This window comes from Vicia villosa, unplaced genomic scaffold, assembly GCF_029867415.1.
Source record: "Vicia villosa cultivar HV-30 ecotype Madison, WI unplaced genomic scaffold, Vvil1.0 ctg.000073F_1_1, whole genome shotgun sequence".
Classification (NCBI taxonomy): domain Eukaryota; kingdom Viridiplantae; phylum Streptophyta; class Magnoliopsida; order Fabales; family Fabaceae; genus Vicia; species Vicia villosa.
The window spans coordinates 358461-372022 of NW_026704997.1; the positions used below are offsets into that span (position 1 = coordinate 358461).

At 33.1% G+C, this 13562-nt stretch overlaps 3 protein-coding genes across 3 annotated transcripts; 2 read left to right on the forward strand and 1 right to left on the reverse strand.

The window, feature by feature from the left end:
• Positions 1 to 1660: 1660 nt before the first annotated feature.
• LOC131623483 (uncharacterized) lies at positions 1661 to 2639 on the forward strand. Its single transcript, XM_058894491.1, has 2 exons — positions 1661 to 2015; positions 2143 to 2639. The coding sequence occupies exons 1-2, from the start codon at positions 2012 to 2014 to the stop codon at positions 2616 to 2618; spliced, it is 480 nt and encodes a 159-aa protein (XP_058750474.1). The 5' UTR covers positions 1661 to 2011; the 3' UTR covers positions 2619 to 2639.
• Positions 2640 to 5897: 3258 nt separating this feature from the next.
• LOC131623517 (glucose-1-phosphate adenylyltransferase large subunit 1-like) lies at positions 5898 to 9408 on the forward strand. Its single transcript, XM_058894527.1, has 14 exons — positions 5898 to 6073; positions 6210 to 6541; positions 6646 to 6768; positions 6865 to 7035; positions 7118 to 7294; positions 7385 to 7440; positions 7546 to 7639; positions 7855 to 8040; positions 8131 to 8211; positions 8288 to 8374; positions 8469 to 8573; positions 8745 to 8851; positions 9006 to 9066; positions 9203 to 9408. The coding sequence occupies exons 2-14, from the start codon at positions 6305 to 6307 to the stop codon at positions 9302 to 9304; spliced, it is 1587 nt and encodes a 528-aa protein (XP_058750510.1). The 5' UTR covers positions 5898 to 6073; positions 6210 to 6304; the 3' UTR covers positions 9305 to 9408.
• A 112-nt stretch (positions 9409 to 9520) lies between these two features.
• Positions 9521 to 13173, reverse strand: LOC131623516 (uncharacterized). The gene is made up of 4 exons (XM_058894526.1): positions 13019 to 13173; positions 11402 to 12759; positions 11124 to 11149; positions 9521 to 10758 (listed from the first exon to the last, which is right to left on the reverse strand). Exons 2-4 carry the CDS (start codon positions 12696 to 12698, stop codon positions 10009 to 10011), a joined length of 2073 nt encoding a protein of 690 aa, XP_058750509.1. The 5' UTR covers positions 12699 to 12759; positions 13019 to 13173; the 3' UTR covers positions 9521 to 10008.
• Positions 13174 to 13562: the final 389 nt, after the last annotated feature.

The following is a 13562-nucleotide window of genomic DNA, read 5'->3' on the forward strand; positions in this document are numbered from 1 at the left end:
TTGGTCACAATGTAGGCAAATCGTGGCGCGGTCATGTAAAAAAAGGTAGAATTACGACACAATTAATATGAATAATGGCACGATTTTTGAGTCGTTTAGCCTAGTAAATAGCACTTTTTCCATAATTTTGGGGGGTTGGCAAATTTTTAGAGCATTTTGAGGACTGCAAGGTTCAAGGAGTTAGGACTGAATGATTTTTTTATTGAAGACAAATTTCCACCTCCAACTTCATGTATTGTTCTTATAAACTTTATGTTATGAATAATCTAATTATGAGTAGCTAAGCTTCTCTATATTAGATCTTTTGAGATGATGTTAATTTGATTTGTTTGAACCATGTGATTGGCTTTGAACGATTTTATTAATTTGAGGTTCTAGTATTATTAAGTTAAATTTGCTCGTAACGTATTTTTTATGTTGACGAATATACGAAGTGAACTTAGCTTATGAATGACTACTGACCCTAGATTTTAAAATCTGACATAATTTAACTATTCAAAGTTAGTAATTGTTTTAGGAATAGATAACTATAATTTTGTGATTTAGGAATTAACGTACGTTATTGGTTGTTTTGATTTCAAGTGTACCTAAAGAATTAGGGAGTTGTTAGTAAAAGAGAGTGTTATACACTAAGGAATTGAATATAACTTTTGAGTTAGTTCATCGTCTTACTAGAAGATCATCTTAAAAGAACAAGTGCAATCACCAAACAGTGATAATTAACAAATTCAAGAAAGACCTGGTCACTTTAATCTCTAATCAATTTTAATTTATTTTACTTTCTTTGTTAAAATCAACTTTTATGGGAAAAAATCCAATTAATAATTATAGTACTCTAGAGTTGTAGTGTTGAAATTACACCGTCCCTGCAGATACGAATTTGGAATTTTATTACTTGGTGACTTTTAGTTCACTTGCTAAAATAATTCACCAATTGCAAACACAAAAGAAGAGTTCTTAAGATTAACGAGTGACAAAATTGGAGATGGTAACCTCGGGAATCATCATATATCTTCCAAAGAAGACGATTGTACGATACACAATATTAGATGTTGGGAAGCGCGAAACAGACCACCAACGGTTGAGATCTTACGTTAGATTGTTCAAAACACTTGAATACATTTGGTACAGAAAGATATCATTATTTTAAACATAGGGTCACACGTCGAGACTCCCTTATGAGGAAGAAATTTAATACGCTTGTTCTCAAAGTTATTGAAGATCCATCAAAAGATTCAAAACTCTTACACTTCCTTCAGCTAGAAGTTGGAAAGAAGACATGTATGACAAGCCATCATCCTACGACTACGAATAAGAGCTTGGGGACAAGTGTTTTGGGTCGCTCGCATGACCCACGATGAAAAGCCTTTTAACAAGCATTGCACTGAAAGACACGCAGAATAAGTGAGACCCCAACCGACACGTGATTTCGGTCTCCAGTATATTTTCCACTTTGGATTTAATCGGACGACAACTCGCACGAGGCGTCGAATCTCACAAAGGCGATTTTAATTGCTCACATTATATAAAACACAACATGTGTCTGCCACACTCAAACTACTTTCTCATTCATTCAGTTATTTGAATGTTTAAGTGTTAATCTTAAAAATCCACCCACTTGTGGGGTCCTACTATTAGGATTCCATTAAAAAATCTAGAGAGAGATGCTCCTCCTTCTCTCTAGAAATTTCTCCCCAAATCCTTTAGGGTTTGGTGGCTCTTTCCCACCCTCATGGTGGCCCATGCCTTCCACCCCTATGGTGGTCACATCCCTCTCTTTTGAGAGCACCCTCCTTCCCATCCGTTGTCTTTCTCAAGTCTTCACAATAACAACGGTTAAGTCTCCCTTTCTTCTGTTTCGGCCACCACCGGAGCCACCACCACTAACAAAGAACAAGTTAGTTGTGGGTTTTCTTCACATCCCACACACCTTTTCGGCGGATGCTTCTCGCTCTTCGGCTACTCCTTCTCTCTCGCTGCCCGGAACTACTCGTCCTCCACCGAAGCCGCCATGGGTAAATGTTGTACTATTGGGTTTTGTCAAGATGATTCATAAGAGTTTTGTGTCTTGTAAGGTGTTGGTGTCTCTCTTGTTCTTGTTGTTTATGGTTTATGTTATTTTGCTGTGTGAATTGCTCTTAGGCTTAGGGTGTTGTCAACTCGTGCTCAAGGTGTTTGATGATAGGTCTCAAAGAAGCTCGGATGATGGTGCTGTATTTTTGAGGAAGAACCTTTTCAGGGCTGGTGCAAATCAATCTCCTTTTTCCATTCAACATTTGATTCATCCACAAATTGTGAGTTTTTTCAATATTGTGAACCGGTATAATCGACTTGCGCGTGATAAAGCTAGTGTTAAAGCTAAAGATATGATCCTTAATTGGATAGATATAAAGATTGTGGTTCCTAAACTCATTTGTATCTTGCGGAAGAGTTCTGTTTGGTGGATTGGATTAAGGAATTGGTTTGGTAACTCCTTTTTAGGTTCTTTTTTTGCTAAGTTTATTGAAGTCCATAGCTTGTTTGGCTCAATTATTAGTGTTGTTGTTAAATTGTGGATGGGAAATACCCTAACACAATCTCTTTCACTATGTTTGTACCTTTCATTTTTCATCTATTGAATGAGTTTGTTTTACCGTAAAAAAAAAAAAAATTCACCCACTTTTATACATCAAAAACTCACTTTATCACATCAGAATTCTGCTTCATTTGATCTCCATCTATTTTTGGTTCTAGTAAGAAACAAATGTACTTTTTGAACGCATGATTTGCAAATTGAAACATATAGAACTTGACCATTTGATTAGTTGGGAAAATGCCAATGGCAAGTTTGAATATTATCCTATAATCTCAAACTCAATCAAGTTGAAGTGTTATCATGTGTGTGAAGATTAGGCAGTCATAATCAACATGTCAAGTGGCTGGCCAACTTCAACCGTAGAAATTTTTTGATTAATTATATATGTTTATTTTTCCGTAATTATTCGTTCATACTATTTTGTTTAATTTCATATGTACTGCTGATGACCATATTGGCGTGGTCCCACTGGTACTAAGACTAACACACCTTGGATATATGTGGGTGCGTGTGTATGGTCTAGCGGTGAAACGCTTGGATCTTGAGAGTTTGCTCCTCTCAAGATCTCAGGTTCAAAACCTGCTAGATAGTGTTTATATCATAAGAATATAAATTTTTAATATTTGAAAAAAATTTAGATAAGTTAAACCGTAATCGTATATTTGTTATAAATTGCTTATTAAAAAAAACAAAAAAACAAAAACCTTGGATATATGTTTATATCATAATAAAATAAAAATATTATCATAAGAATATAAATTTTTAATATTTTATAACAAAGATAAATGAAATAAAATTAGTTTTTTAAGATATTGAAAAAAATTTAGATAATTTAAACCGTAATGATTGTGTGGTCATGAGACTTGGATCTGTTTGTTTGATGTTTTTTAAAAATAATTTTTATAGTATTATATTTTTAATTTAGAAAATTGCAAAGATTTAAAAAAAAAGTTTAAATAAAAAATTAATGTAAATAGTTTCTCATACAATATTATTTAAGTGTTTTATCATTTTACTCTAATATTTTATATTAAAATTTAAACCTATTTTACATAATTTTTTATAAAAGTTATTTTAAAATTAATATTTTAATTTATGAAAAATAAATTTAAAATAAATTTTACTATTTAAATTTTTTTTCGTTAATATCATTTGTTAAAAAACAGAACAAAGAATTTTTTTAAACTAAAACAATATGGTCATTGGTCTTTAATAAGATGATTTTAATTTTTTATTACATGCATAAATATTACGATTCAAATTTTAAAGCAGTTGAAAGATATTGTAAGAGATTTTTTTTAGTTTAATTAGAAGTTTTTATTCAAATTCAACTCTATATACGCAGTAGTGTTAAATTCTCTTGAGAAAGAATTCTATCATCTATTATAGTTATATTCAATTCAAGAAATCAGTCTGTCCAATGCGTTAATTGTTTCATAGATTACAAACTTTTTTTAGGTTGTTGTATTGGATTGAAATTTTAAACGATTTTAATGAAAAAAATCTTGTTGTATTCATTTAAAAAAATTAAAATTAAAATAAATTTTGTCATATTTAATTAAGGTAATTTTGAATTATTTTTTTAAATAGTGAAATTCATTGACATCCAAAAGTTCATAGATTTAAAAAAATATATATCAATGAGATGGATTTTGAAATAGTTTTTTCATTTAAGAAATTCTTAATCCACATTTATGTTGTGGAAAAGAACTCTAAAAAATTCGAAAAATACACATTATTTTTAGAAATACATTTTCAGACGTCCTTCACGCATACAATTTATTCTTTTTTTTGAGTTATTCTCTATTTTACGGTTATATTTATTTTAAAATACATTTTTAAAAAATAGAACGGAAACAAGCACCCTGGCGCCGACATCCGGAAAAGACTCAAATCCAGCTAAGGGGCTTAATTTCCCATCTGCATTCACTTTGATGGGATACTTCATAATGTGCCCTTGCAATGGCTTAAAATCATCAGCTGTAAATTTCTTCCAGCTTTGTTCCGCAATCTTGTTCACAGTCTTCACACATTCCAAACTTTCAGGCTCCTTGAAGCAGTCATGTATGGTCCCTAAGTACTTTGCCCACAAGGACATCCGATATCCATATACCTGCAAATATCAGTTAAACAAATTCTTGTGAAAATGATGTCTGGAGAAAGGTGAAATCATAACTCCAAGTAGATAGGTTTGTAGTACTGTGTTTACTATTTAGTGAATATTATTATACAAACCTGCCCATGAGGCCTGAGGGTGCCCCTTTTTCTTGATTCATTAATATTTACTCTTTTAATCATATTTATTTATTATAATTTATTTTTATTTATTACCATATTTAATCATATTTATTTATTCTTTATATATAATTAAAACTCATATATATTGTAGTCTAATAAAAAAATTCTTGGTGTACGAAATTTTAAAAAAAAAAATACCAATAAGAATTTGTATCAGTTTATTTATATTTTATATTAAAGTTTATTTTGTGATTATAAGAAAATACAAATTCATTTAATATATATTTGATTAATATATTTTCTTAAAAAGTTTATTATCTTATTATGAATAGTGTTAAATACCGTTCAAAATATTACCAAATATTTTTTAAAATTTTAACAATATATATTCTAAAATATTTATTTATTTATGAGCTATATTTTTTTCTTTCTTTTTAGCAATATTTAATTCTATATTTTTTATTTGTTATTTAGAAAATCACTAAATATACATATATTTAAATCAATTGTAGCATGAATTTATATATATATATATATATATATATATATATATATATATATATATATATATATATATATATATATATATATATATATAATTGAATATATAATTTATAACACAATCAATTTTTAAGAGTTTAAAGATAATGCACTGTTACAACCAATAAAAACTCTTATATTTAGCATGTTATTTCAATATTTTAAAAATAAATTTGAGACTTATTTGATGCATGTTCCTAATTGACAGTGTAAAAACAACAATGCATTTTTTTTCTCTTTTTTAGTTATATTTTCATATATTTTATTTATTTGTAAGTTTATTTATGAAATAAATTTGTCAAATAATCTTATGTTAACTTAAAATACTATTTAAGATATTTTTATTTAATTTATTAAATTATCTGGCAATAGAAACATACATTGACATGTGTTTGTTTGTGAAAGACTCTCCGTGTATATAATTTAGAGTAACCTAGAAACATGGACCTTGAGAAATTATATTAAAGACTATACCACCAAATCAACATTATTAAACTTTCCTATAGTTTTTGAAAAAATTGATATATACCAAAACCATTAGATTTTCCCCATCATTCTCGTGAGGCCTTTGTCGCTAGCTCACAAGCCAATAAAGGCAACTCACTCTAAATCACATTTCAAGTTCCAACACTTTAATTTCCAATTATCTATATCTCATTCTGATCAACTTCAGCTTCTTTGGTTTTTCATATTTTTACTTCATTCTGGTGTTACTCAAAAGTAAGATTTTCTTTCTCTTCATCACTTCATTACTATTATTTTAGTGTCACTTTGAATATTAGACAACTGTTATGTCTCATGATTTATAATATTTTTTATTTTTGTGTAATGTATACTTCACTTTGTTTGCTTGCAGTTTGAACCTTGAGCATCAAACTAGAGTTTTTTTAGTTTGGCTTTTTAAAAGGACTTGAATTTGTGGCATTTCTTCACAGCATTGAAACCATCACAATGGTGTCTACTTGTGTGAGCTTTAAGACCAATACTCATATAACAAACTTGAGGAAAGACAATATTTTTCATCAAGAGAATGGTTTTCTAGGTGAGAGAATCAAAGGGGGTGTGAATTACAGTCCATGGACTACTAATCAGTTGGAAATAAGTTTGAAAACCAAAGAGAGGGTTAAGAAGGTAAAACTTGGTGCTGTGTCTGCTGTTCTTACCTCAAATGATGCCACTGAGACTAAGGTAAGCTATATCATGGTTTTAAATTTGTGATTGCGAGTCAAAGCCACTTGACATGTCTAGTGTCTGTGTCCGTGCTTCAAAATATTTATGTGCGTCGACTTCAGACATTTCAGGTTCCATCTTTTTTGAGAAGAAAAGCTGATCCTAAAAACGTTGTTTCCATCATATTGGGAGGAGGTCCTGGTGTTCAACTATTTCCTCTTACCAAAAGAGCTGCTACACCAGCTGTGAGTAACCAAACCATTGTTTTTGTTGACTCAAAATTTGAGAATTGTTTCATTCTGTAATGAATAATGATACATAGTACTGTTTACATTTTTCAGGTTCCTGTTGGTGGATGCTACAGGCTTATAGACATTCCAATGAGCAATTGCATCAACAGCGGCATCAACAAAGTATTTGTATTGACACAGTTCAATTCTGCGTCACTAAACCGTCATATCTCTCGTACCTATTTTGGAAATGGCATCAACTTTGGAGATGGATACGTAGAGGTATGTATCAAGGAATTGGTTACTAATTGCGAATAATATATCTATATTCGTAAAAGGCTAATATGAACCGAACATGCAATAGGTTCTTGCGGCTACTCAAACTCCGGGAGAAGCCGGGAAGAATTGGTTTCAAGGAACGGCAGATGCTGTGAGGCAGTTTACATGGGTGTTTGAGGATGCAAAGAACACAAACATTGAGAATGTAATAATCTTGGCTGGAGATCATCTATACAGAATGGATTACATGGATCTCGTGCAGGTATTCGATCTATTTGTTTCATTTGTTGAAATATTTAATTTCTTCGTTTCATTTTCTGTGTTTTCTGATCATCTCGAAACGTATAAACAGAGTCACATTGACAGAAATGCGGATATTACAGTATCATGTGCCGCCGTTGGTAACAGGTATGACTAATGTTGAGTAGTCTTCTTAATCCTTTGTTTGATAAAAGCACATAAGTTTCAAATTCAGTTTTATCTAAGTTTAATATCCATTTGCCCGATTTTCAGCCGCGCATCAGATTTTGGATTAGTCAAAGTAGATAGTAGAGGTCGCATCATCCAATTTTCCGAAAAGCCTAAGGGAGCTGATCTTAAAGCAATGGTAAGTCCTAATGTCCTATACATATATGAAATTTCAAGTAAAACACTTTAGTTTCTTGCCTCTTGATAACTTTATAAATTGACCGATAACTAATACAGTACAAAATACTATATATACCGAGTCAATATGAAAATGAAGAAGATAACAAAAATAATTAAAATCTAACTAACTCTTAACTAACCTTATCTCTAATAGTTCTTGTTACTTCTATGCAGCAAGTAGATACTTCTCTTTTTGGATTGTCACCTCAAGATGCAATAACGTCGCCATTTATTGCATCTATGGGGGTTTATGTATTCAAGACCGATGTTTTACTCAAGCTTCTAAAATGGAGGTATCCAACATCCAATGACTTTGGATCTGAAATCATTCCAGCATCAGTGAATGAATACAATGTTCATGTAAGAGAAATTTGGCATAATAAATATATTTCCTTTCAATCCGGAGGTAATAAAAATACAGGTTGAATGTCTATTTCACCTTTCTTTCAGGCGTTCTTTTTCGGAGACTATTGGGAAGACATTGGAACAATACAATCATTTTACGATGCTAACATGGCTCTTACCGAAGAGGTAGGTTGAAGAATCAAGATAAATTTTTTTCCTATCATGAAACTAACAATGTTTGTAATATATGCTACTCTTGCAGAGCCCAATGTTCAAATTTTATGATCCCAAGACACCTATTTTCACTTCTCCAAGATTCTTACCACCAACAAAGATTGATAAATGCAGGGTATGACTGTGTTCATCTCTCTTCAAAGTTCGATCTTAACCTCTTTGTATCATGAGATACTTTTTTTACCGGTGTTTGAGTTGCTCTTTTGTAGATTGTGGATGCAATAATCTCACATGGCTGTTTCCTGAGAGAATGTAGCGTGCAACACTCCATCGTGGGTGAACGTTCGCGTTTGGATTATGGTGTTGAGCTCAAGGTAAACTACCATGATATTTTGACCAAGAACGATGTTGCTCCTTAGTTAGCCACGGTTTAACCGTGACTAAATTAGAGGCTTTCTGTTGTAATCTGTCTTGCACACCCTTATTACCGGCCCTAAACACTATATAATATAATATTCCTAACATTTAAAACAATCTTTTTACAGGACACTATAATGATGGGAGCAGACTATTACCAAACCGAATCCGAAATTGCTTCTGAGCTGGCAGAGGGAAAGGTTCCAATTGGAATTGGAAGGAATAGCAAAATCATGTAATCTTTAACTTGAAGTAACCACATCTTGATTCGCTACGTTGGTTTAAAAGTTAACAAAAACTATTGATATTATCTAGCATAACATATCAATATAACAGGTAGAGTTATTGAATATTCATTTGATATTTGTTGCTTGTTGTCTTTGTTGAAGGAAGTGTATAATAGACAAGAATGCTAGGATTGGGAAAGATGTCATCATCATGAACAAAGATGTGAGCATGACTCTCTTTTACATTTGGTGTCATTTTGTTAGCTAGCGGTTTTCTGGCGTAAGATCATCATGAACTATGCGTCGATCGAATATAAGTATCTATCTTATGTATTACCATTCAAATGTTTTGTTTGTAGGATGTTCAAGAAGCGGATAGACCTCGTGATGGTTTTTACATCCGATCAGGAATCACAATAGTAATGGAGAAGGCAACAATAGAAGACGGCACTATCATATAGAGAAGTATTCCATCAAGCATTTTGGTTTTGAACTGTAAAAATAGAATGAAAATAAATGGGTGTAAACTCAAGATGCTCATGAATAAAATGATAAACAAATTCCATGGTAGTTTTGGTATGAACACTTTTATGTTATATGTTGTATTAACTTTTGAGTTTCAAATTCAAACCAGCAACTTGAAACCGAAACATGGCTAGTTTTAAATAAAATTCATATTAAACCGAAACAATTTTATAAAAAACAAATCTAACATCACCACTTAAACAAAAATGGAAGCATTGACTTCCCGATTCGCAAAAACTCGTGGTTTGCCAAGTTCTTTTTAGTTTTGATCAGTTTGTGCCAGTTCCCACTGGTATAATTATATGATCTATTCAATAGCCAACTCGGGTCAATTACCCTTCCAATTCTCGGTTCAACTAGCCGATACGAGCCAATTTTTAAAACATTAATTTTAACCCCCTAAAATCTCATTTTAGAATGATGACAGTATATTGCAAGTATATATGTTACAAAATAAAACATATATAATATCTTTTTATTTAGATATATTGCTCCACTAGTAAGTCCCATATATAATATCTTTATTTAGATGTTGCTCCACCAATAAGATATGCAACTTCCATTACACAACCATTATATATTTCCTAACAAACTAACACCAAGATTCCCCAAATATTTATATTAGCAGTGGCCAAAAACTTCAAAGTCCCTTCATATTCCAAACTATCACAGGTCCCTTTTTCGTCAACTCGGAGGGATTCAAACTATTCATTGCCTTTCCAAGTAGGGCCATGGCTGCTACACTTGGAAACGGCTTGTTTTTTACCTCTCCTGCCGTACTGTTTGAAGAATTTGGATCTCGATTCTCAACTATTTCATGCCTCTTTTTCGAACAAGCAGCCCGATTACGACTCCATCTCTGAATCCAAGGATGTGAAAGTGTAATTTCTACAGCTTCCTTAGCTTCGGTAAAAGAGGACTCGGCATTTGATAATACTAGAGGTGGTTCTAGTACCGTCTGTCCTTCGGCCTGACCTTCGTCATTATATACCGTTTCGGCTTCCAAATTAGTTTTGGCGTCTTTCATAGTTTTGCTGAAAATATTAGTTAGTTTTACATGTGAAGTTTCTCCAATATTTTCACTCCTGGTGCCAAGAGCATGTTCTGGTGAGCATAACTTGAGCCGTTTAACCCATCTGCTACTTGGGTCTGATCCCAAAGAACTATGGCTAGATTTTGACCTTGCAGGTTCTTTTTCTTGAGAAAAAAGTTGGTCCACATCAAGGCTACGAGTTCTTGATGTGCTAGTCTCCATGTCAACAATGGGACTTGCCCGAGTGAGAAGTTCCTGGGGCTCTTCGTTTATATTCCCAGGCTTCTCTAGGTTTTTCCCTCTAGCCGAAGTTGTTGCACCTAGAGTTGAGAGTGAGTTTTGACTATCCTTGGAGCACTACAAAATTTAAATTTTGATCATTCATGCTTGATTTACCTCTCAAAGTTTAGAATAGTATCTCCTTGTTAACACATAAAATTAACACAAACTCTATAGAATAGAAAAGATATTTTCACTAAGTAAACGGAACCTAATTGTCCGTGAATTTATGTCTTGGTATGAAGAAGTTGTGTCATTAAAGTTAGTTTTGTAGTGTCATACAACACTCATCATATACTCGACACAAATGTAAAGTTAATGAAACCCTTTCGTTTCTCACAAAAAAAACGTTGTATATAAAGTGTGAGAATCAGATGATAACGAATATCAATTAAATGCTTAGGCAATGGTGCTGATGGGAAATCAAACATGGGAAACCTTACCTTATTTGACAGCATTGGAGCTTCACCTGCAATAGGTAGGAAGCAGCACAATTAGTTCCAGCAAAAAAAAAACATCAATAACATCAAACTTGCAGAACTTGTTGTCTTACAAGTAATAAAACTGCAATCAAACAACTGAAATTATGGAATAGTTAACAGTAAACATTATACAAGTATTAATCAAACTCAATACATCTTAAAAGATTTTGTAATACAAAGTCTTAAAGGATAGCATTATATGGTATGTACTATGTTCTTTTGCAGTGTGCATATATTACCTGGAAGATTGTTCTCGTGTGAAGTACCAATGTCCATAGTGTCGGGTTCAGGAGTTGATTCATTCGTCAGGCTTGTTGGACGTTTGAAATCGGAAATATCTTCCTTCCCTTCACTTTTTACTGAACTTCCTAGAGTTTCTAGTTTAGTATGGTCACTAGCGGGTGGATTCAGAGATAAATCAAGGATCTCACTGAAATTATTTCCTTTGAATTTTGTACGTGGCATTGACTCTCTAAAAAACTGACCTCTGTTAGATAAATTAGCACCGGGAATTTTCGACACCAGAAAACGATGAGTTGCTTGGGAAATGTTGGGAAGACCTCTTGATAATTTTTCTACGGAATCTACATTGGTGTATTTACTTGCATCCTTCACACCATAAACAGATTGTGGCACTTGTTCTACCGAAGAGTAAAAATTTTGTGGTTTAGCTGACTCCAAGAGTGAAGTCTGGTTTGCAATGTTTGGATTAACAATTAAATTTTGAATCTTGTGGTGCTGACTACGAACAACATTGTGTCCGTCGTCGTCACTGTCGATTATGGGATCATGCGGAAAATGAGTGAAGCTGCCTCGCATCAATCTTGTTAGGGAAAATCTTTGATGGTCTAACAGGCTACTACTCATCTGCTTCTCAGGGACATGGGGAACAGAATAACTATGAAATTTAGTGTTTGTGTAATGTTCTTGGGATGCTGAGCTGTAGCTCGATGGATATACTTCGCGCGGTCCACCAGTTACTTCATTCATCGCAGATTTTCCTTTGTCGCGTACATTTGTGAGTACTACGTCAGAAGCTGATTTCACCGGTGCGAAAAGAGTTAAGTTCTTTGGTTCATTATCCCTCAAGGATCCAATTGGCACTCTCTGAGACAATAATTGACACTTTTCTATTGAAGTTTCTATTTTATGAGGAGCAGATGCTAATGGCCTAACTCTGCTGACAGAAACTTTGTCATCACCCGAGCATGACTCTGTTCCCAACTTTCCATCTTCCTTGCGGAAAACACTCTTTTCTTGTCTCTGAAAAGGCAATCTTCCCTTCAATTTTTCAGAAACACCACCGGATACAAGAGATGGTTCGGAACCAAAACCAATCATTGCGGCCCCAGTTACATCCATGGAATGATCTGATCTGACCTCCCCACTCCAGCCAGGATTTATTGTTGACATATAATTTGTGTGATTCCAATGAGCCATCCATGGCAATAGATAACCATAACCATAACCATGCATTGCATGAGCATCAACTTTGTCAACATCATGGTGTGCACGGCCAGAAATCTCATCAGTCATGGAACAACACACCGCTATCTTGATCTCAAAGACTTAGTCAACTCAAACAACTCTTCAAAACCTGAATTTCCCACACATTGAATCATTAGCTTCCATTACAAAAATTCATGACATGCAAAACTAGATCACAAGTGCTTAAACACTGTCACATGCAAAATGCAGAATATCCTTACCAACCTAACCATGGAAAATACATCACTGACTATGTTTTTAGAAGCTAAATTCAAATCGAAATAATTCCATCTCATAAATCTATGGCAGAAGCAAATCTAACTAGCATGGAATCCAACAAAAATCAAACGGATAAATTCAAAAATTACCTTCGTGAAAGAGTGAGTCAGAAAACCGAAGACTGAGTTGAGCGAGTAGAAGGGAGAGGAAAAACAAACGAAGAAGAAAAGAACTTCTTAAAAAGAATGAAAACGGAGAAATGTTACTGTCTGAAAATCAACGGTCAGAAACTGGTGAAGTATGGTATAGAGTCCATCTAACCGTTGATTATTTTGTACTACTGTGTTTATTTTGTCTTCTTTCTTTTCAAGTACTATTCTCTTTCCTTGGCCACATGAATCGAGGAATAGGGATCGGTCCAATGGGACCCACCCATGTACACTTTTCTTGTTTTCTTATTGGTTGTTCTCGTTGTCTTTTTGTGATTTGTTTTGGGTTTTTCATTTCTCCTATGTTTAAACCTACGCGGAAGTATTGTGACCACTTTAAAATAATTTTCTTTTTATTTTTGTTTTTGATGACGAGACATTTTTGCTTTGGTTGAAAGGTTCCGAATCTTCGGTTTGGTCAAAATTATTCGTTTTCAAATATGGAAAATATTAAAACAAATTTACATAAAAGTTACTTTATACG

Coding starts and splice junctions, on each gene's coding strand:
- LOC131623517 (XM_058894527.1), top strand. CDS start 6,305: ATGGTGTCTACTTGTGTGAGCTTTAAGACCAATACTCATATAACAAAC. Junction 7,640..7,854: donor GAGCTGATCTTAAAGCAATG/GTAAGTCCTAAT, acceptor ACTTCTATGCAG/CAAGTAGATACTTCTCTTTT. Junction 8,574..8,744: donor ATTATGGTGTTGAGCTCAAG/GTAAACTACCAT, acceptor ATCTTTTTACAG/GACACTATAATGATGGGAGC.
- LOC131623516 (XM_058894526.1), bottom strand. CDS start 12,698: ATGACTGATGAGATTTCTGGCCGTGCACACCATGATGTTGACAAAGTT. Junction 11,150..11,401: donor ACACGAGAACAATCTTCCAG/GTAATATATGCA, acceptor TACCTATTGCAG/GTGAAGCTCCAATGCTGTCA. Junction 10,759..11,123: donor CTCCAATGCTGTCAAATAAG/GTAAGGTTTCCC, acceptor TAAATTTTGTAG/TGCTCCAAGGATAGTCAAAA.